Below are 23,046 nucleotides of genomic sequence, written 5' to 3' on the forward strand. Positions count from 1 at the left end.
GTGCACGCGTATACATCGGACGACTACAAGGGTGGCGGATGGTTACTACAAATCCATCGATGGATGCCTAGCAGTCCCCTTTACATAAACATGTTTATGTATAGTTTTCATCAACTACAATTATTTAGGTATAGAAAAAGGGAAAAACTGCAACAAAGCGAGAAACTCGAGCGTTGTTTCAGAAATTACCGGGTGCCCAGTCGAAGCGCGTGCGAAGAAAAAAATGCAACAAAACGATTGTTTCAGAAACTCGAGCGTTGTTTCAGGATTTAGCGGGTACCCAGCCGAAGCGCACGTGAAGAAAAAACCATGCAACAAAGTGATTGTTCCAGAAACTCGAGGATCGTTTCAGGAATTAGGCCAAAAGCCCCGCGTGCGGATCGGATGAAATCGGCTAGATTCATCAAATCAAACGGCTGTGAAGGTGACGGATCACTGGAAATCATAGAAAAAGTACATGCCTATAAATTTTCATGTTCTTTTTTATTTCAAAGCTTGAGCGGAGTGGAATGTCCGAGTTCGTCCAATCGTTGCCGAAAGAAGCCCAAACCCAAAACCTTGCATAATAAGAAAAAAAAAAGGCAAACCCGCCCAAGTGCCAACTCCCGACCGCCCTCGCAGTTATGGATTCCTCCTCCGCCTCCCCCGCGGCGGCGCCGGCGCCGGCGCCTGCGCCTGCGCCTGCTGATGCCGCCACCACGGACCGGTACACGTTCAGTCCGGGGCTGCGGTGGCAGCCGGAAGTTGAGGAGTACTTCGCCTCGGCGTACGGCCGCGACCACTTCGCCCGCATCTCCCAAGCCCTCGCGTGAGTTTGGTTAAATTCCTGCTAATCTTAGGTTCCTTGCTGGCTATTGCTTTGAGTTTGGATGAGGGTTCCTGGAATAGATCCCTAGGATCTTTGCTGGGATAAGCTTAAAGATTTTGCTGCCGGTGGCGTTGTCCTTCGACAGCCGGTGGGTGCCTATGCTTTCGTTTGTTTTGTGTACTTCAGTATTCTATATCGGAGCAGCTGCGCTGATTCAGAGGAAACACGAAAACTTTTCATCTCGATGCATTGATAAGTACTCACTCCGTCCCAAAATAAGTGTCTTAGTACAACTTTGTATTACAGCTAGTACAAAGTTAAGACAGTTATTTTGGGACAGAGGGAGCACGTACTAAGTTATGTAAGAGCCCAAGGAAGAGCCGGAAGCAACACCGCTAGACCCACTGCGGCGCTGCCCCTGTCTTCGCCTGCAGACAGACCTCTGCCTTGATTGTCTCGGGGAAGCTGGTTGGTGTTGGGCTACATTGTCGAAGACGGCGGCATTGTGCTGCTTCGAGATCCACCATGCCACAGCATGCTCACTGAATAGGTGCCCTTTCGTGGGCTGTGTGGGCAGAGTGGATGTCTTGCTGTCACCAATCCATGATTTGTTCTCCAACAATGGGCAGCTGGGTGGTCGATCGAATCCATTAAAGGGCCTCGGGTCATAAGGTGCAGGGAAGGGGCAGCCTGTGAGGAGGTGGGCGATGGCCTCCTCGGACTGTTCACAAAGCAAATGCCATGGGGCATGCTGCAAACCATGCCTTACGAGCCTGCTTACAGTGTACAATGGTCATCTGTTAAGGTTCTCCTGCAGAGGAGCCCAAGAGCTCAGTTAAGCTTCTAATGTCTTGAAAGAATAGCAGCCTCTTTGGTTCGAAGACTTCGTGATTTAATTTCTCCTACATTGGGTGATAGGAATACTTCGCCATTTCTATGAAACCAAAGCAATTTCATAGGAATCAAAACGTTTACCACTTCCTCTATTTTTGCACATGCATTTGTATCATATTACTATGCATAGTTTGCATAGATTCATGCGAATAAAAGGGACAAAGATGCCCTAAAAATCCCAATAGGAAACAAGCTTAACTCTGATATCTCCTGCATGATTTGAAAAAATAAGCTCAACTCTGAGACTGTTCTATCCTAAGTCGGTCAACTATGATTCTGAAGTAATGTGAGACTGCAATGGCTGTGTACAAACAGAAACAAGGTGCTGATATGATCATGGAAAGACCAGTTCTTAATCTAATGGCTATATCAAAACACAATCAGTATTACAATTTTACGATTCCCCAATACTTGTTTGACTTTAGACTTTCTACTTAGTTGCTCTGATGTTTGAAGGAAAAAAATGTCCTTTTGCATAGTAGTTACAACAACAACAGCAAAGCCTTTATTACCAAACAAGTTGCAGTAGGCTAGAGCTGAAACCCGTAAGATCTCGCAACCAACTCATGGTTCTGGCACATGGATAGCTAGCTTCCACGCACCCCTATCCATAGCTAGTTCTTTGGTGATATTCCAGTCCTTCAGATCTCTCTTTACAGACTCCTCCCGTGTCAAGTTTGGTCTACCCCGACCTCTCGACACTATCAGCACACTTTAGCCATACGCTATGCACCTTTTTTGCATAGTAGTTAATTAAGTAATTTTGTGTATTAAGTAAAAGTTTAGGATTTTTCACGTGTTTAGGTTTAAGGACAGGAACATGAGCATTTGCCTTTGCTTGTCTTGTTTTCAGTTTCCAACTTGCCAACTTGGTTGTGTAATTAACTTTGTCCCTGCCTTTTCAGTACAACGAGGTGCAAAGCTGTTGCGTTTTCTAAAAAAAAAGAAAAACACATGAGCATTTAATCTGGAGAGAAATATAACTCAAAAAGGGGCATTTTGGAACAGAAGTGTGCTTTTGCTTAGCCAATTGGTTTATAGAAATTCATCTTCAACTCACCAGTAAAGTGTATTGATTGTCTAATTTTCTGATCCCATGAGTATCTTTTAATTTCCTAATTCATATGGTGCGAGGAGAATGTGTTTTGAGAAAGAGATGAAAATAAGATGGTTTTGGGTTGAGAATTAAAGCTTGTGGGGTTTGAGCATGTGCTTTCGCTGCTTCCACTTATTACTACAAACACCATTTGTATCACTTCACTGAGCATGTGGATGTTGCTAAATCGTAGCAACACTTCAAGGATGTTATGCTTATGGTGAGTTTTCTTGGGATAGTACTTTGTGTCCTTAGCTTCTTTCACAGTATACTGTACATATTTTTCTTTACTATGTTTTGTCTTGGGAAATACTAGGTGGAAAACTAGAGTAGCAAGAAGGAGTAGTAAAAGGAGCTAAATCTGCAGTTTCGTGCCAATTCCAATGACCTATGGCTATTAATGTCATGTTATGACTAAACTAAGTTTAATTTTCTTGATCAGACATCCTTCTTGCTACTCTTGCATCCGTGTGAATACTCTAAAGTCTACCACTGATACTGTCATGCAAAAACTACTGAAATTGGTAAATCAGAATGAACTCCCTGGTGGATTTAATGGTTTGAAGATCGGTGAGCAGAATGGTGGAGAGCAAGCACATGAAGGGAGTTACCAGGTGGACAAGTGCCCGTATTCTGGCCTTGAAAATGTTTTATTTGTTCGAGGTTCAGGACCACATGCTCTGCATTACGATGGGCAACCTGGTCACTCTATGAAGGAGATAATTGTAAGTCGAAAATGTGCAGAGTCAGTTCTTCGAGGAGCCCAGGTGTGTTCTAAAAACGAGCACCATCTTTCAAAAGACACTATTGGTTATTCCTTCCATATTTTCTCTCATGTGACGTAGGACATTAGACTTCTTTTTTGCCAAGTCTTGCATGATGGCCAAGATTTGCGTTGTCAGTCCCAATTCCAAATTTAGCTGCCACATTTTTTAATGCATGTTTATCTACTTCTCAGTAAGTCAAAACATCGGTTGTAATGTCACAAACATGCTCATCATGCACTGGGAATACCTAATGTATCTTACTAGACTACTTTCAACAAGTTTGAAATTATTGTTGTTGGCCTTCTACAGTTAAGCTAATTTATTTCCTTTTTTCTGGTTAACTGTAATATGCTTATATTGTTCTTTCCTTTATTGGCTATTACATCTATTTATTTTCTCTTGAGCTTCTTGACCTGCATTCGATAAATTACTGAAAAAAGTTCTCGAAGTCCTTGGTGCTAGACTGGATGGTGTACATTAATCTTAATGTCTTCATCCATTTACATCTTTCCTCTGGAATTTGAATTTTGGAATACCTTAATTACTACCCCCTCCGTCCGGAATTGACTGTAGCTGGAATGAGTGTATCTACACACTGGAACGCGTCTAGATACACTCATTTCAGCAATAGTTAATTCTGTATGGAGGTTGTCGATGCTATCTCACTGTAAGTTCACTGTTATTAGTTACAAAACACAAACTCCCTTTTCTACATGTTTTGATCTTTCCTGTTCATTTGCTTTATCTTTAGGTGTATGTACCTGGTGTTTTAGCTTGCAGTGCCCATGTTGAAAAGGGTGATAAGATTGCAGTGTCAGTTGCTATTGAGCAACCTGTTAAGGACAGTGGTTGGGCTGTTGGTATAACACGAGGAATCGTTCTACAGGGGTCGCAGTCAGGTGAGTTTTTGTAGTGGAAGTTGTCAGTTCTCTTTGATGCCTTGTTGAATAAATTGATATGTTTTTCTTATATGCCTTAGAATGATGGTTGAACTGTATTTGTTATAGTTTGGTGTACAATGTTGTTTCCCCTGATCAAAATACAAGGTCATAAGTTGTAAAGTCTTCTTAACATTGCAGATGCACATTATGAAGAGAGAAAGGGTTTGTACATTGGTCAAGGGATTGCTGCAATGTCAAGGACAGGAATATTTCGTGTTCTTCATGGAGTTGCAGTAGAGATGACTGAGAGGGTATACAAACTACCATCTTTCAATGGTATGTTTTTTCTTGAATACGCAAGAGAGCTGCATATCGTTGCATTAAGACAAAGTGTATACTCCAGATTAGAAGTACAACCCCACAAATCCACACAAACAACACCAAATTAGATATGCGCGACAACAAAACTACAATGACCGAAGCAATTAAAGTACTAAAACCACTCAGCTCCTGCCTAATACACCAATATGTTTTTGATACATTTTTTGAACATATTCTGCAAAGGAGCAAAGAACATCGCTTCCATACCGGGCGCAAAGACATTGGTCATCCGGTTAACGCCGAGGTTCAACTTGTCTGCTCTCTCCTTCAGGAACCGCAGGGTGTCCAGTTGGTCGTCATTTAGAAAGGGGTTGAGCCAAGACTTTTGTCTGCTGGTGGCACAAAGCGGACAACGTTTCAAAACGGTGCCCGAAAATTCAGATGGAACCTTGGTCATGACAGCATTGGCAGAGACACATGTGCTAGGCAGTCATCTTGCCTCGGCGATGCCAACAACGAGGGTCGTCAATGTCCCTGGGCTCGAAGATGGTTCAATAATGGAGGATGGCGAAGGTGTCGATTGGTGCTCTTGTGTCTGTGGAGCCGGGTAATTAAACATCCCGACATTTTCTTTGTTCTCGACCTCCTGATTCTCCACTCTAGGAGCTCGGGGTTGGCCTAAGTCGCCTGCGTCAACAGCAGACATGCTTCTTGAAGGGGTGCCTCTAGATGTCGCGCCCGTGAAGCTTTTGGTCGACTCCTCTTGGGCGACTAGCGCCACTTTTAGTGCCCCCGCAGAAGTGCGTGCGCGGGGGGTATCAAGGGTCATGGCTGGAGTGCCTGTTGAGGCACCAACCAGATCAACAACTGAAAAAATGACTTGCAGGTCTCTTGGAGGCCTTGCTTGGACTTTTCGAGGTGGTGCCAGTAGAGCGACAACCCTTGGTGACGGGTGAGGAATGGTTGGAGCCAAGCTGGTCGTCGGGTCTTGGTGTATCTTCTGGTGCTTCTCCCGCCTTTGTTCCTCTTCAGGCGAATTTGGCAGGTCGACTTGGGAGCTTGACGCTTCTTCATCTCGGGTGCGCTTCACGGCAATAAAGCCTTTCGTGTCGACCTCCATACTGGAGTTTGACGCCCCCTTTTTGTGAGAGGCGGTGTCATAGTCATCATCCACCATAGGCGCCTTGGCGTACATCGTACGTGTGGCAGCCCGGGAGTTGTCTAGTGTCATGGGGAAATCCTACATCTTCCTCTTGAATAGCAGGGAGAGCATCTCTTGGATGAATTTCGATTCAAAGAAGGGACCCCGGATTGCCCCCGTGGGATCATCTTCCTCGGTGTATTAATGCATTGGGTGAGCTCGGGATTGAAGTGTCTGGATACCTTGGGTTAGGGCGACATGCATCACGTGCACTAGGGTTGTGCCTTTGTTAGCTAGATCGCGCACTCTGCGGGGAAGTCTCTTGACCACTACTGTTTCTTCTGGATTGTTTTTGGGACTTCAGGAATGAGGTTTGACTGGGGGAACCTGGCTAAAAGGTGTGATCATACCAACTTGGGGAGGGTTATCCAGTTCTACACCTCGGACGTAGAACCACTCTTACTGACATTTTTATTGGTTTCTGAGAAGTCGCCAGCGAGATAGTCGGATCCGGTCGGCTTGTAGATGGCGGCTCCTCTGCACTCGCAAGTCTCGCCCATGTTTGTTTGGAGCTTAACTTGGAAGTACCTCCTACAAAGTCAGAAGTGGGGTTCGACGCAAAGAAAGGCCGCACAAGAAAGGACGGATGGGAAATCCAAGACCGTGAATGAGGAAGGGAATGAAAATAACCCGTTCGTATGGCTCTGACTTGGGCCCGACCTCCGCCAGGATATTGCCGTTCTCCGCCACAATGATCGAAGAGCGAGAAGGCGACGATAAGCTAAGGGAGATAGCCATCGTCCACGAGGCGTTCTAGCTGGCCACCGGTGACAGTGGAAGACATCCACTTGCCCTTCGTCTTCGACGAGACCTCCTGGGGGCGATGACTTTCTTCCCGGTGTTCATCAGGCGGCGCTTGTCCATGGTAGCTTGGTGGTGCTGCAGCGCTGCGTTGGGGCTGTAGTGCGGCGACGCTGCGGAGCAGCAACGCGCGATAGCGACGCGAGGAAGGAAGCGGAGGAGGTGAGAGCGTAAAGCCCTCCCACTCTCTGTTCATTCCCCTTATATAGGTGGATGGGAGGTTGAACGACGGCGGACAATTAACGCCACGCGACAAGCTATCTCTTCGTATCCCGGTAACAATGTTAAAGGCGCGTGAGGATCGAGGAGTCCGCAATTAACTGCATGTGGGAATCGAGGTTCACGGCATCAGTTGATGGGACATGGTCTTGGTGGGGCCCACACCCACTCACGCACGCCACTTTGACCGCCGGGTTTGGTCCGACAGATGGTTCGGCTTGACCAGCTGATGAGACCAGTTCGGTCTGACGAATAAGATTGGACGGGTTGAATTTGTAAATGCCGTGGTGAATTCAGCCCATGAGGGTTGGCTGCGCGGGAAACCATCTGCGGCGTAGGCCGGCTATCTTCATCAATTCAAGACCGGAGTGGTTCGTGCAACTTCAGAAGCACTCCGTCAATCGGAGGCCGACTACGAGTAGATGCTGTTAGGGGAATCTTCGAAGAACCAGTTTCAACCTCGGCAAGCTGAAGACAATGTGTAGTTGGGTGCTGTTCAAGGTGCAGCCAAACTTGAAGACCGGTTCAGGGACTACTAACGGTGTTATGGCCCCGAGGTGCCTCACCTTGTCGGTTGCCGGTCCAAGTAGGGCTGGCTTGTAACCCGCACCCCGCTCCCCCTCCCCCTGTGGGTTCTGCCTTGGGCCATCAGTGTGGTACACGGGCCTTGTAAGAGAAGACTCTGAAAGCCTTACCGTCCAAGACAAGGAAGCCGGAGCTGTGAAGGACTCCCCTCCACGGATGTAGCCGACTAGATTGTGTAACCCTAGGGGCCCTCATATGTTATATAAGCCGAGGCCGAGCTAGTCGATAGATACATTACAATCCCTTGGTTCTACTTGTACTTTGAACACCCCAATCGCAATATACGCAGCAGGAGTAGGGGTTTACCTCCACTGAGAGGGCCCGAATCTGGGTAAACTCGCCTCCTTGTTTCCCTTCCGACCTGATCACAACGCCGGGATACCCTACCGAGGGACCTGCCGGAATCATCTCTGACAGTTGGCCATTGGAGTCTAGCCCATGAGGCCATTATATAGATGCATGTATAGTAAGAGGAGGAATATAGAAGTGAGGTTCCAAAAATTGGTTGATGGAGACATTGGCTGCTGGTAGCACCCTAATATGACACCAGCAGATCGCCAATGCTAGGCCATCAAGGTGATAGGAGACAACTGGGAGAGGTGCGGCTGCTCGTGGCTTGCACGTGCGCGCGCGCGTGTGTTTGTAAGAGCCTGGTCCATTTAAGAAGAGGAATAGAGAAGTGAGGTTCAAGAAATTTGACCAAGTTAATCACATAGATAAAGTGATTTACTGTGTTATCATTCTTAGTGTACCTCATTAGTAATTACTAGATACCCCAAAGTCAGTTTTATGAAAAATTTCGTTTGAGCTCATATATTTAATACACATATACTACTTTTCTATACCTTAACTTAGGTCTCTGGTGATATTTTTTCAGAAGACTGGTATTTGAGGTATCTTAGAATAATTAATAAGATATTTTGAGAATGAAAAATCAATATAATAGATTTGTTTAAGAGGTATATTGAATATGGGAATACCATGTAATGATCTTCATGAAGCATATCTGGCCTAAAGCTAACTTTACCTGAGCAATGAGCAATCATCTGTGGCAGTGAGGACTAGTGCCAATGATACCCACGAAGTTACCATTAGCCATAGTTAGCTTCCGTATTTGCATTGAATATTTCACTGTAAATCATATTTTTTGTTCTGGATTAGTAACCAACACATATATTTATCTTGAGTTTGACCTACTAGTTCGTGGTGATATGCATCGCAAAGCTCAGAAAAAGTGATATAGTATGGAACTGTGGATGATGCAAAATGCCTTAATTAGTTAGTTTTGTCAACGTGACTCTACTTTTGAGGTTTGATTGCTATATTTTTTTCGTCTTTTATGTGGGTCACTCAACTAGCCCAATACTTAATGTTCTCTGTAAGTGCCTCTACTCTGATGTACAGTTGATCGTTGCATCACTGTTGATTATAGTACTGTACATTTTCAGATCCATTACAACTAACTGTCTTTTTCTTTTATCATTTAGACGTGCTTGAAGGGGAGATATTTCTTCAAAATTTGCCAAGTATTGTGGCTGCCCGTGTCCTTGGTATGACTTGTATTTTTTTAGAACATTTTCTTTGTTGTTCCATTTCTTAACAAGAAGTGTGATTTCATCCAAGTCATTTTATCTGTTGCTGTGGTCTTTATTATTAGTACATATAATTTGTATCTGAAAACAAACTGTTGCTTGCTTTCTAGCAAAGTTAGGATTAAATACAGGTACTGGGTAAACAATAGAATGGTTACAGCTAAGGAAATAGTAGTTATAGAATGGTGTCGCGACCTCACTGAGACCAACTAAGAGTCGGAGACAAGCAACCTAAGGAGGTGTTCGTGGAGGGCAGATGCACTGCTAAGCACACCCGTCAGCCACCCTAAGCACTCCAATGCTTCCAAACTTCCCAGGCCACTAGGACAGATTGCATACGCTGAGGACCTCTCTTTCGCACATGTAGGCCCACATCCTTACCATGGTCTTGTCCAGTATCACCATCCTGTTGATATGGTGTGGGGTCAGTTCCACCATGCTGAGCATAACAATGGGAATGATAATGTGTCTGCTCAATTGCCCATGGATCCTGGACACCCTCCTACCCTGGTTAGAGATCAACAGCTGCAAGATGGTCAGTTTTCAGAGCCTCCTTCCTCTGTTAAGATCTAGCTGATTGATAATGTTAATGCATATTCAGACAGTGTTAGCCACAGTGCTCCTGATCATGACAGTGTCATTGTGGACACTGCTTGCGCTAAGTCTCCTGTCAGTCTTAAGGAAGCAGTGGAGTTGCTCCGAATGGCAAAATATTCAGATTCTTAAATGTCTTTTTCTATTGTTAACATCAGAGCTCCTGGAAAGAGGGTCACTGAAGACCTGCAGGATCTCAGCCCACCCTTTCCCTCAAAGTTACTATCAATGTGAGTACTTCTGCTGACGTTCATACTGCCTCTAAGAAGCTTTGCTTTGATCAGAATCTGTCAGAGGACCCGCTGCTACTGCTCCCACAGCATGTGTCCTGTTTTAATCATTTTGAGGATTGCTTCCAGGATGTTAGAGGTGTTCGGATCACCTACTTCAGGTGCAAACACACTGTTCATGTCTCTGAAGCTTCACTCAGGAGCAGCCCTCACATAAGCTAGCTTCATGATGGTCTCAAGACGCCATACCCTCTGCAATCTATGAAGGGCAAGCTCCCAGGGGTCTCGTCTCGTTCCTGCAAGAAGAAGCCCTCTTCTAAACCTGGAGTTGGACATGACACCACCTTATCGCCAGCCTGCACCTTATCGCCGTTATCGGTCCCTGGACACCATCTAGGCCATTCGAACTGGCTACTGTGGCATCCCTCCAATTCAGCAAAGCTTCAGCTTCCAAGGATTATCAATGAAGATGTAGACTGATGGGGTTGGTGGGACGGGCTCCTTGTGCCCTTCAAATCTTTTGGTTTCTTTGAACTCCATCTATGTTTGTTATCCCTGTTGGTCTATAGCCGTTTGCTTATGTGTCATGTTGGGATTGCTTTTGGATTATCTCATTTGCTATGGCCATGCCGTTAGGTGTATGTCACTGACGGACAGCTATGCCGCTTGTCCTTATGATCTCCTCTAACTGTTTAAATATGGATAGAGGTCTTTCCTGGAACATCCTTAATTGGAACAGTATAGGCATTGGCAGTGAGACCAAGGGAGGAGGGGTAGGCTCCAGGCATAGAGAGCAGGGGGAGGCCATGGCTGTGGAGGTGGCCGCCAAACTTGGAGTAGGAGCTGGCGTGGGGCTGTTGGGAGGGGAGGCGCTGGGAGGGGTAGGGGTAGGTTAGAGGGCACGAGCTATAGCTTGTCTTAAAGTATTTTATTTAACTGATACTATAAAGGAAGCTGTTGGGATAGTCAACCAATTACTCTTGCTAGAAACAAAGCAGTTGCAATGTTGAATCGTGGGACATTTGATTTAGTTTTTTCCTAGCAACATGCATGTCCACATATGGTTGACCTACAAGATATTACTTGCATGCTTTAGAATTTTTCTGCTGTAATTATATTGGCTTCTAGACGCTAGGTTATCCTGGGTTTGAGTGTTTTTTCATATAAACAACAGTGTTTCATGTCCAGATGTGTTTATGTGCAAATTTTTATTTTATTTAACAGATCCCCAGCCAGGAGAGCAAATACTGGACATGTGTGCTGCTCCAGGAGGGAAAACAACAGCAATTGCTATCCTTATGAGGGACAAAGGAGAAATTGTTGCCCTTGATAGATCTCACAATAAGGTAATTCATTATGTTAGATTCAGCATATGATGTTGCATCGAGTTAATGTTGCCATTTGAACTTTTGTGGTCATGTTTCTCCCCTGCATGCTATGTCCGGGTCATGGTTTGATGTGTTATATATGGCTTCATGAAATATCCTTCTTTTCACGATGAAAGGCAAATAGAAACTACAATGGTTTGTGCTGGTCTTTTGTGGAATTAGAGAAGGGAAGAAAAGATTGTGAATCTTAGGCTTTGATCGGATTGGGTAACACAATAACGCATGCTCACCCTCATGTGTGTCAACGAGCTCTGAGCTATGGTTGATTTATTTGGGGAAGGTAAAAATAGAATTTCAAAAGCGGATAGTCAATTATTCTAAGCTCGGTGATCTTCTTCTTTAGAAACACCGAGTACAACTTAAAAGCACACATGTACATGCACCTACAAAAGAATAGCCACAGAAAAGAATAGCCACAGAGCTTTAAGATTGATGAAGTCACCACAGAACCCTGGTGGGCTAGGGGTCCAATTAACCTTCTCGCCATCCAACCAAAACTTGGTTCTATCGGTTGGGATGATCCTGTAGTCTGACTGTTACTCTAGGATAACTCACTTCTAACTCCATTTTTTCTCCTAATTGATGGACTTGTATGCAACATGGGTGCTTTCTGTTTGCTTCTCCAAAAGGCTAAAGCTAGTTCTCTCATCATGTTAGACCTTACTCCATTTCTTACTCCGACTCAGTGATTTGGGTTTTATCTCCTATAAAACAAACCTCCAAATCCTTTGCTCAGTCTGACAATTCTCCACCTCAAAGCTTGGCGCTGCTGCAAATTGGAACTAAACAATGGCTGCTAAAAATTGGACTTTACTGTTGTACGTCAAATATGTGTCCCAAAAAGGAGTTCACAACATTTATTGAGGGCAAAGACCAATTAGCGATTCTTGTGATAGATAATTTTATGACGCTGTGGCATCTCAAGAGAATTTTGCCCTATGGAGGGATCACATGCATGCATGCATGCATAATCGTCGACCTCATGCTTGCATCATCGGCTTTAATTGCTAAATCCAAATTTTCAAATGATGTATCACACAAACTATTAATCCAATTAGCGACCCGTCTTTACCAGTGAGTTCGTCTTGACGAGGGTCTTCAAAAGTAGTAACAACTACTTTCCAAACCCTACAAACCTTAGAAAAGTGGTTGTTACTATTAAAGTAATATATACATAGCCGTGTACCCTTTATATTTTCCTTTGGCTATTAATGAGAAGAAAGGTTGTTTTAGACGCCGACACTTGAATAGGAGTTCGTCCATAACTTGTAAGTGGGCCTACAAGGTTAAGACTTGCTCTGATGGTTCTCTTGAGCATTAAAAAGCTCGTCTTGTGGCTCGTGTCTTTCAGCAGGAGCATGGTCGTGATTATGATGAGACCTTTGCTCCTGTGGCCCATATGACCATTGTTCGCACAATTCTTGCCGTGATCTCCGTTCTTCATTGGTCTGTGTCTCAGCTTGATGTTAAGAATGCCTTTCTTAATGGTGAGCTACGTGGGGAGGTTTACATGCAGCCCCCACCTAGGTATTTTGTTCCTGATGGCATGCTATGCCGTCTTCGTCGCTCTCTCTATGGCCTTAAGCAAGCCCCTCGCGCCTGGTTTGAGCGTTTTGCCTCTGTAGTGACTGCCGCTGTTTTTTCAACGAGTGCTCATGATCCAGTGTTGTTTGTCCACCTTTCTGCTCATGGTCGGACTCTTCTTCTATACGTTGATGACATGATTATCACTGGCGACGACCCCGAGTATATTCCTTTGTGAAGGCTCGTCTTAGTGAGCAGTTTCTTATGTCTGATCTTGGCCCTCTTCGCTATTTTCTTGGGATTGAGGTCTCTTCTACCTCTGATGGCTTTTCTATTTCCCAAGAGAAGAATATCCATGATCTTCTTGCTCGTGCTGCTCGCTCTTACTGACGAGCACATTGTTGGGACTCCCATGGAGTTCAATGTTCACCTCCATGATACTGATGGTGACCCCTTGCCTGATCCGATGCGTTATCGTCATCTTGTTGGGAGTCTTGTCTATCTAGCTGTCACTCGTCCGGATATCTCTTATCCGGTCCATATTCTGAGTCAGTTTGTCTTCGTTGCCACTGCGGTTCACTATAGTCACCTACTTCGTGTTCTTTGATATCTTCGAGGCACGATCTCTCACCGCCTGTTCTTTCCTTGCTCTGGTTCATTACAGCTCCAGGTCTATTCGGATGCTACGTGGCCTAGTGATCTCTTGGATCGCTGTTCACTTTCTACTTACTGTTTTTTCTTGGTGGTTCTCTCATTGCCCAGAAGACAAAGAAGCAGACTGCAGTTTTCCGTTTGAGTGCAGAGGTTGAGTTGCGAGCTATGGTTCTGTTGACGGCAGAGGTGACTTGGTTACGGTGGTTACTTTAGGAGTTTGGTGTTTCTGTCGCTACACCTACTCTGCTATTGTCTGACAGTGCATGTGCTATTAGCATCGCGTGCGACCCTGTGAAGCATGAGCTCACCAAGCATATTGGTGTTGATGCTTTCTATGGGCGCGCTGGTGTGCAGGATCAGGTTATTGCTCTTCAGTATGTGCCTTCCGAGTTACAGTTGGCAGATTTCTTTACGAAGGTCCAGACTAAAGCACAACATGGCTTCTATCTCTCCAAACTTAGTGTTGTTTATCCACCATGAGCCCTTAGGGAATACAAGTTGCATATTCCTAAGACAACTCTCTCTCTTTCATGGTAACATAGTAAAGACAAAAAGAATAACTAGTTGACTCTAAGCACTAAATTTAGGGTTAATGCTAGTTGGCTCGTTGCCATTGAGTAAGCATCAGATTGGAGGAAGAATGAGAAGTGGCTACTGCCAGTCCTAAACGGAAGACCGCATCGTCTAGCAAGCAAGGTCGCTGTTGTCCTCCAGCAGATCCAGTCAGGTCGCCTCCAACAAGCAAGGTCCGACATGCCCGTTGTAGGAAACAACGACATGGCACACAACGATGAGAGCGGCACTGACCCTTTGACGTGCCCGCTGCTCGTCTCCTTCGGCTAGATCTGTGGTGCGACGCCGCCGGGGTTACCGACCCAAAGCCGTCGGCCTGAGACGGAAGGGGGGAGCCGTCGACATGAGAGTCGAGAGAGGAGAACCGTTAGTTTTGGGAGAGACGAGAGAGGAGGAGCGACGACCCTGAGGGAGAGGGTTTGCGGGGCGAGCGTGTTGGAAGGGAGATGATAACGGTTCCGTGTGGTTCCTCTAAGTTGAAGGTATGAGTGTGTTCCGCATATCGGTAGAATATTATGTTCGGGAGAACGAGTGGGGTTCGATTCCTAAATCAACCTAACGCGAGAATGAGGCCCCTGGTGTGGGATGGACCCGTTCTATTACACCCCGTGTCCCGAACCAAACACACCCTTAAATTACTAGATCAAAACAGAAAATGAGAGGTGGGCTGGGTTTTGGCTAGAGGATGGTTATAAACTCAAGTGCTAGTAGCTCCGCAGAAATAAAAGTTGAAAAAGGGAATAAATTACTTAATAATTTATTCTAAGAGAATTCTCCCCTAGCCCTTCTAGTAACAACTTCTTCTCTACAGTTTGAGAAGTGGTATGTTATAAAAACAAGATCCCATGCTGTTATTTTCGATAATTGTTTTTCGTCACCACCAGTTGCCAGATTATATTACCATGGCAACGAGCAGTACCACCATAAACTTGTATGGTTAGCAGGTTAATAACTTGCTTGTTTTTAGACATTTCTATGTCATTTAGAGCTAGAGGTAACTATTCAAGTTTTTACCAACATGTAAAAATGGTATCATATCACAAAAGAAGTATCACACAAGTATTGCATGCGAGGAGAATGAGTCTCAACAACCTGCTAAACAAGTTACTAATCTGGTAACTGAGTGGCTATAATCTGGTATAACTTGGAAAGTAAACGACAATAATCTGGTGCCAATGGATAACAATCACCAAATTATATCAACATCTGATCTCGTTGTGAACATCTCGTCACAGGAAGCCATCGGTGAAAAAGGTTTGAGAGATAAAACATTTTAGAAATGTGAAACTTAAGCAATGTTTGTTGTCGTCATGCTTGCACGTATTGATCTCTTTGGTTGCGGTGTGGGAAGACTACATTATGGCACTACAACGTAGTACTCCCTCCATTCCTAGATATAGGGTGTATAGTTTTTTGCGGAAAAATCTTGATTATATGTTGTATTGTATTTGTTGACAATTTTACCCTTCCATTGATCGAATTCGGGGTCTGAGATGCTTTATTAGGCACAACCCCAACCCGTGCGTTTTCTGCATGCTGCGCATGGGTTTGTTACTAAAAAAAGACGCAGTGTAGATTGTGCAACTGGCCCTTAGTTTTAGGAACGAATAATCTTGTTCCTTATTTTTTTTTCCGTCCGTTCGTGTGAACAGATCGAGCAGCCCACTATCTTTCTTCCTTCCTTTCAATGGACAATTAGGACACCAAGAACGTGAACTCTCATCTCATGGAGCCGGCAACCTCCCTTCTCAAGGAAGAGGAGATCAAGCCGGCTAACTCCGTTCCATTGGACAAACAATAGATCAAGCCGGTGACCGTGCCATGCTTCATGTCTCTTAAGTGCTCGGGACACGAACGACTTAATGAATTGGTTCTCGGACCTGGCATCCTACAAGTGTATCGTCTGTAGAGAGATGCGAGTTTTGTCTGAGCCGCTCCCAAAAGAATCTTCAACGAGCAGCTCGCAGTTTAAAGGTAACGACGATGAAAATAATGGCAGCGGCTCGGACCCCAGATTGAAGATTAATGAGTTTATGAAAATAAAATATGGGAAGATGTAGGACTTGATCGGTACTCTACTTTTTGTTAGCAGTAATCCTTATATTATATTTACTTAGTTAGGGAAGTACCCCCTCTATCCCGAAATAAGTGACTCAACTTTGTACTAAGTTTACAAAGTTAGTACAAAGTTGAGTCACTTATTTTGGGACAGAGAGAGTTGTAGACTAGTGGTAGGTCGGCTGGAGCTTCCTTAATAAGTAAGGTAGTGCATGCATGTAGACAACGATAGTCAATTTGGTTTTGCATGTACCAAGAGTTGCTAGAGCTGCATGGTCTGTTTGACAGAGTGCAAAACCGAACAAAAACCAAAAACCGAACCAATAAAACCAAACTTAACCGAATTTTTGGTTTTTTCAGGTTTTGGTTTCAGTTTCAGTTTTGAAATCTAAAAACCATTTGCGTTTCATATTTTTTTTTGGTTAGAAACCAAAAACCATTTTGTTAAGCCGAATAAGCCGAAATTGAAGTTTTTTGGGTTCAAAAGCATAATGGGCTGATATGGTACAATACTTTTTAGCCCATTAGTGTTTAAGTTTACATGGTTAGCTTAACTGCTTGTCCAACGTCCCTTCTTTATCTTTTTCTATTTTTTTCCTTATTATGATATATATCATGTATTTACACGTGGAAAAGTTGTGTGTTGGCTCAAAAATTCGCGTCAACTTTGGTTATTATCAAAACCTAACCGAAAGTAAATGGTTATTATCGAAACCGAACCGTATCTATGTATAAAACCGTATAAATCGAAGTATAAAACTGTATAAACCGAACGGAATCAAACCAAAAAAACCGAATGCACATGCTTCCGTAAACCCTGAACTATATATATGCCTCAAGCTTCAGTAAACCACTTTCTTGTCCTCACCCTAGCTCCCCTCTTGCTCCTCTACAGTAGCTTTCTAACACTTTCGATGTGTTACCTATCTAAGTGTTGAAGATTATAACATGTTGGTTTGAGCATGAATAAATTTATCGTCGTATCTCTGCTTTCGAGTGTGCATGATGTAGGAGTTGAAGATTATGACATGCCGGAGTATGACCAAATTTAATTTTGTACATGTACTATACTTTTGATGTGTTCCTGATGTATTCATACAGTTCCACATGACTTTGAGCATTCACAAGTTAATCACCATACATGTATTATTGCCATTGAGTGTAAAAAAAAGTTGTAGCCAAGAAGAAAAAATTGAGTTGATTGGAATACCATTATGAGTAACAGTAATCCGATTACATTATTGAAGACCCTTGAATAAACCCATTTGGAGTTCAACGGGAAACACTAAGAGTTGAACTGGAAGCCGCTCGACAACGTTATCATGGTAAGCACAACACATCTGGTAAAGATGCAATGGCGTTGTTAACAATGCTTGCAGCGCATAATAATGCCACCGGGAGATCGTCAAGCCTCTCTCCTGGTTCTCCCGATCCTCTCTTCCGGTTCTCCCTAGAGGCTTGGCGATCTCCTGGTGGCATTACAATGCGTTGCAAGCATTGTTAACGGCCATTGGATCTTTATCGGATTTGTAGTGCTTATCATGATAACTTGTCAAGCAATTTCCTGTTCAACTCTTAGTGTTTTTTTTTGAAGATGGCTCCGCTCCGCTCCCACCCCCCTCTCTAGCCTAGGTTAGCCCACCCCAGCCCCGCCGCCGTCGATTCCCGCCAGCAGCCCCTCCTCCTAGCCCCCACCCCCACCTCCATGGCCTCTCCCAGCGCCTCCCCTTCCCGCTCCGGCGACCGCGTCTCCTACGGCGAGCGCCGATGGGGTGAGTCTGACGGTGAGTCCTCCCCACCTTGCTGCCGCCGAGCCGGCGGCGCCCGGCCCCGCGTCGGCCATGGCGACTTCTGCGGGCAGGCTCCCCGCCAAGGCCCGCCTGGGACCCCGCTCCGAGGTGCACCGCGTCGGATGCGAGGTCGTCGTGGACGCGGACGGGTTCCAGCAGCCCCGCCGCAAGAACCACCGCCGGCCTCGCCGTGCGCCCGCGCCGAGCCCTCCACGCCCGCGCAGTCCCTCCCCGGAGGAGATTGCCGGCCTGTGCTTCCGCTGCCTCGACCACCGCCACAGGGTGCGGGACTGCACCTATGATGTCAGGTGCCGGCGGTGCCTCATCTCCAGCCATGTCTCCCGTGACTGCGAGACCCACCTGCGCGCCAGCCTTGCGCCCCAGCCCTCCGCCGCGCCGCGCACAAAACCTGCACACCAGGCCACAGCCCCACCCCCTCCTGCCCCAACTCCGGCAGCGCCGATGGCCGCTGGCCCAGAGCCAACGCGCATCATCATGGCTCGCTCCGTCGAGATGGAGGAGGTGGAGGTGGTGTTGTCCCGCGCCTTGGTGGCCACCATCACGGGCACCAGGCCGCGCGTGACCCCGGAGGACGTCGCCGGCGTGATGTACCGCTCGTTCCAGCTCGAGGAAGGTGACTTCACGGTCCACTCCCACCATCCCGAGGATTTCCTCATCATCTTCGGCTCCCAGCATTCCATGGATCGACTCCGCGGCGACCACTTTGTGCGAGGACTGCACTTCACCCTCACGCTTCGTCCCTGGAGCAAGCTCAGCCCATGCCGGCTGCGGCGCGTTCGAGTACCGCGTTGAGCTCGAGCTCCGCGGTATTCCTGCCCACGTATGGCACCTCGCAACGGCAGAGCATATCCTTGGACCCAGCGTATGGATTGAGTGCCTCCACCCACGCACGCGTTCTCGCGTCGACCTCGGCGTGTTCCGCCTCTCTGGACGCACCCACAACTCCAACCACATTCGCCGCTCCGGCGAGCTCGAGATCGTCGAGCTCATCCCTTCCGGCTCTACCTCCGTCGCGCCCTCTGTCCGCACGCTCATCTACCCCTTCACCGTCGCGCTCGCTCGCTCCGAGGTGGACAGAACGGTGGCCCGTAACGCGGGTGGTGGCGCAGACCCTGGCGATGGCAACGGAGGGGCTGGAACCAGCAACGACCCTGCCCCTGACCCAGGGCCTGGCCGCGCCCGTCGTCGCGGCCGCAAATGCCGCCGCACCGACGCGCCGCCGGCTGGCCGTGTTGATGGCATGGCAATCGACTCCCACGGCTGGCACGCGGAAGGTCGTGCGCTTCGAGCTGACGGGATGGCCATCTCCAACTGGCCCTCTGCTCGCTCTGCAGCGCCGCCGTCCGTACACTACGCGGGGAAGAAGATGGCGGCCTGGCCCGGTCAGCGTGGCGGGGCCCAGCACCCTCGTCGTGTTGCCAAAAGAGGAAAGCAAATCTGGCAGCGAAAGGGGGCCCCCCTGTGGCTGCTCCTGCGAAAGCTGGCGAGCCAACAGAGGCCCGCCCGACAGGATCAGAGGCGCCGCCAGCTGGTGAACGCCCATTGGCCCCGAACCCACCCACGACTGCGGCCCGGACCAACGACGGTTCAAACTGCATGTCGCCTAGCGCGGGTTCGAGCGAGTTCACTGGGACCAGCCCTGTTGTGACCAACCAATGCGCGCCTCGGGATCAGGAGGCCCCCCCTCCCTGCAGCGAGGTGCCAGACTCCCAGCCAGCGGGGCCAATCCGTGCCCCTGGCACTGATCCTATGTCGGGACAAAGCGGCGAATCGCCTGTGTCACGCCCTGCTGCCGGTTTGGAGGCTTCTGCAGACCGGTCCACACGTAGCCTGGCGCGGGAGGACGGGACTAACGGTGCCTCTCCCGCCACACTGGCCGGTGCTGGCCCCGACGCAGACAACCCATGTGAAGGCCCCGACGCAGACAACCCATGTGAAGGCCCAACTCCACCAGCCGATGACCACGCCACAACGCCAACACCACCGCTGGGGCCCCTTGGGCTACTGGGCCTGGAGCCCAGCTTTGTGGCCGAGACACCGCGCACGCCGCAGCTGATTGACGACGAGCCCACGCCCGCGTCGGCAAACCCAACGCCTGGCAGGTTTGCTTCGCCTCCTGTCACAATGCGTCGCACCGGGGTGCGGAAGACGAGGCCTCGAGCGCTCACGCTGGGAGAGTTCCTCACGGCCGCCACCAAGCACCTGAACGCTGCTCTCCCCGCGCCCGGGAGAGGACCACGACATCGCCCACTGATCTTCTCCCCCACTCAGCGCCGCGGCCGATCGGCCACCAAAGCTGCACAGTCAGCTGCTCCTCCGACCGCAGAGAGAAGGGCGCAGGTCCAAGTGCTGCGCACACTCGGCATCATCGGGATAAACCAGAAGATCACGCAGGCCGAGATGCGTGCCTATGATGGGGTCTTTGCCACATCCATCCCCTTGACCGTGCTAGCAGCCATTGTTGCTTTGGTTGACTGGGAGATTCCGCCTGGCCTCGATGAGGCGTCGATCACCTCTGACCCCATCGTCGCCAGTGTCGCGACTTAGCCCTGTCGCACCGCAAGGCCCATCGATCTCGTGTCTATGGATCACGGCCTTCAGATAGTAGTGGCAAACGTGCGAGGCATGAACGCGCGCGCGCGCAGGTCGAGCATTAGGTCGCTCCTTGGCACCACAAACGCATCGGTTGTATGTCCGCAAGAAACAAAAATGGCGTTGATTTGCTTGTTGACCGTCCTCGAGGCGTTGGGATCAGAGTTCGACGATTACACGTACTTGCCCGCCGATGGGTCGAGAGGAGGCATCCTCCTAGCGTGGAAAAGCAAAGCCGTGGCCATCACAGACCCTTTGTTCACCACAAACACCGTCTCCGCCAAGCTCTCCACCGAAACAGGAACCACATGGTGGATCACCGTGGTATACGGGCCCCAAGATGACGCGGCTAAAATCGCGTTCATGCAGGAGCTTCGCGATGTGCGTGCAGACTGCACCGGGCCATGGATGGTGTGTGGGGATTTTAACCTCATATACAAAGACGAGGACAAGAACAATAGAAATCTAAACCGGCGCATGATGGGCCGCTTCCGACGCCTAATAAATGACCTGGCGCTCAAGGAGGTATACCTCAATGGGCGGCGCTATACCTGGTCCAGAGGGCAATCACCGCCCACCCTGGTCCACTTGCATCGTGTGCTTTGCACATCCGACTGGGAGGACATGCACGGAGAATGCCACCTCCGCTGCCTTGCGTCCGTTATATCGGACCACAACCCGCTGCTCCTGGATTGCTCGCCACTGCCAAAAGGGCGCCGACGCTTCCATTTTGAAGATTTCTGGCTACGCCTCGACGGATTCCAGGAAACTGTGCAAGCTGCGTGGCATTCTGTCCACGACGACGACCCCTTCCGACGCCTTGCGCTTCGCCTCCAAGCCACAACACGCGGCCTGACTAGCTGGAGTGCGCGCTCTGTTGGGAACGTGAAACACAAGCTTGCGATAGCCAGGGAGCTGTGTCTGCGCTTCGACGGTGCGCAAGAGACCCGGACCCTCACCCCCAGCGAGCAATGGCTGCACAAGCAGCTGAGACTGGTCCACCTCGGCCTAGCTTCCCTTGAACGCTCCATCGCACGCCAATGTTCGCGCATCACCATGCTCCAGGACGGGGACGCCAACACTTCATTCTTCCACCGGCAATGCACCTACCGTCGGCAGAAGAACAGAATACATAGCCTCAACGTTGATGACCGTATTCTCACGGATCAGACGGACATGGTGGAGGCGGCCTTCGAGCACTTCGATGCGCTGCTGGGCACGCCGGTGGAGCGCGACTGCGCGCTGGACCTTGAGCAGCTCATCGAGACTCGCGACCTACTAGACCTTGACGCGCCCTTTGGGGCCAACGAGATTTGGAGTGCCGTGAAGCGACTGCCGGCCTGGAAGGCACCTGGCCCGGATGGATTTACCGCTGAATTCATCCGCGCCTGCTGGGATATTGTCCAGCAGGACTACGTCGCCGTGTTCCAGCAGCTCTACGAGATGCGAGGGCGTGGGTTCAACCGGCTCAACCAGGGCCTCCTCACGCTGATACCGAAGCGACCTGATGCGAGCTGCCTGGGCGATTATCGCCCAATAAGCTTGATACACCTCGTGGCGAAAACCTTCGCCAAGGTGCTGTCCTTGCGCCTAGCGCCGAAGCTGAATGACCTGGTGAGTCGCAACCAGAACGCGTTCATCCCCGGCCGCAACCTCCACAACGACTTTGTCCTCGTGAGGCAATCAGCCTGGATGTTGCACCAGCTGGGAGCGCCACGCGTGCTGCTCAAACTCGACTTAGCGCGCGCCTTCGACTCCATTGCATGTCCCTTCTTGTTCGAGGTGCTGCACCGGTTTGGGTTCGGAGACAGATTCCTTGAGTGGCTAGCAATTTTGCTATCCTCGTCAAGCACTAGGGTGCTCATCAATGGGGAGCCTAGCCCTCCCATATGGCACCGGCGCGGACTTTGCCAAGGCGACCCGTTATCGCCGCAGTTGTTCGTCCTCGCCGTCGACGTGGTAGGCAGACTGGTCAAACGCGCCGTTGATCTCGGCATCCTACAATAGCTGCATCCACGTCGCGCAATCCCAGCGATGTCCCTCTACGCGGACGATGTAATGCTGTTCTGCCACCCCGTGCGCAGCGACATTACTGCAGTCAAGGAGATGTTGCTGCTGTTTGGTCGAGTCTCGGGACTGCACGCCAACTTTGGTAAGAGCTCCGCAACCCTCTTACGCGAGGCTGAACCGATCGTTCTTCACCTGGGATGCCCAATTGTGGAACTGCCCATCACATATCTCGGCATCCCACTCACGATGCAACGACCCACCGCAGGGCAGCTGCAACCTGTCGTTAACCGGACCGTCGATGCCCTGCCGGCCTGGAAGGCGCACCTCACAAACCGCGCCGGCCGCCTCGCGTTGGTAAAGTCAGTCCTCGCCGCGATCCCCATCCACCAGCTCCTTGTGCTCGCCCCGCCAAAACGAGTCATCAAGCAACTCGAGAAGATACAGAGA

The 23,046-nt window shown here is 48.6% G+C and overlaps 1 protein-coding gene across 3 annotated transcripts in view; it reads left to right on the plus strand.

Moving 5' to 3' along the window:
* The first annotated feature begins 608 nt into the window (after positions 1 to 608).
* LOC123407033 (rRNA (cytosine-C(5))-methyltransferase NOP2C) overlaps positions 609 to 23,046 on the plus strand; it is a 55,619-nt gene continuing 33,181 nt past the window's right edge. For 2 of the 3 annotated variants that reach the window (XM_045100065.1, XM_045100066.1), the window contains exons 1-6: positions 609 to 808; positions 3,241 to 3,565; positions 4,317 to 4,464; positions 4,645 to 4,782; positions 9,061 to 9,123; positions 11,214 to 11,335. In XM_045100065.1, coding sequence (XP_044956000.1) covers positions 624 to 808; positions 3,241 to 3,565; positions 4,317 to 4,464; positions 4,645 to 4,782; positions 9,061 to 9,123; positions 11,214 to 11,335 — 981 coding nt within the window. In that variant the 5' untranslated portion in view covers positions 609 to 623. Of the gene's footprint in view, positions 809 to 2,919; positions 3,019 to 3,240; positions 3,566 to 4,316; positions 4,465 to 4,644; positions 4,783 to 9,060; positions 9,124 to 11,213; positions 11,336 to 23,046 lie in introns of those variants that run through there. The other variant, XM_045100067.1, reaches the window with a different exon arrangement.

This window comes from Hordeum vulgare, chromosome 7H, assembly GCF_904849725.1.
Source record: "Hordeum vulgare subsp. vulgare chromosome 7H, MorexV3_pseudomolecules_assembly, whole genome shotgun sequence".
NCBI classification, from domain to species: domain Eukaryota; kingdom Viridiplantae; phylum Streptophyta; class Magnoliopsida; order Poales; family Poaceae; genus Hordeum; species Hordeum vulgare.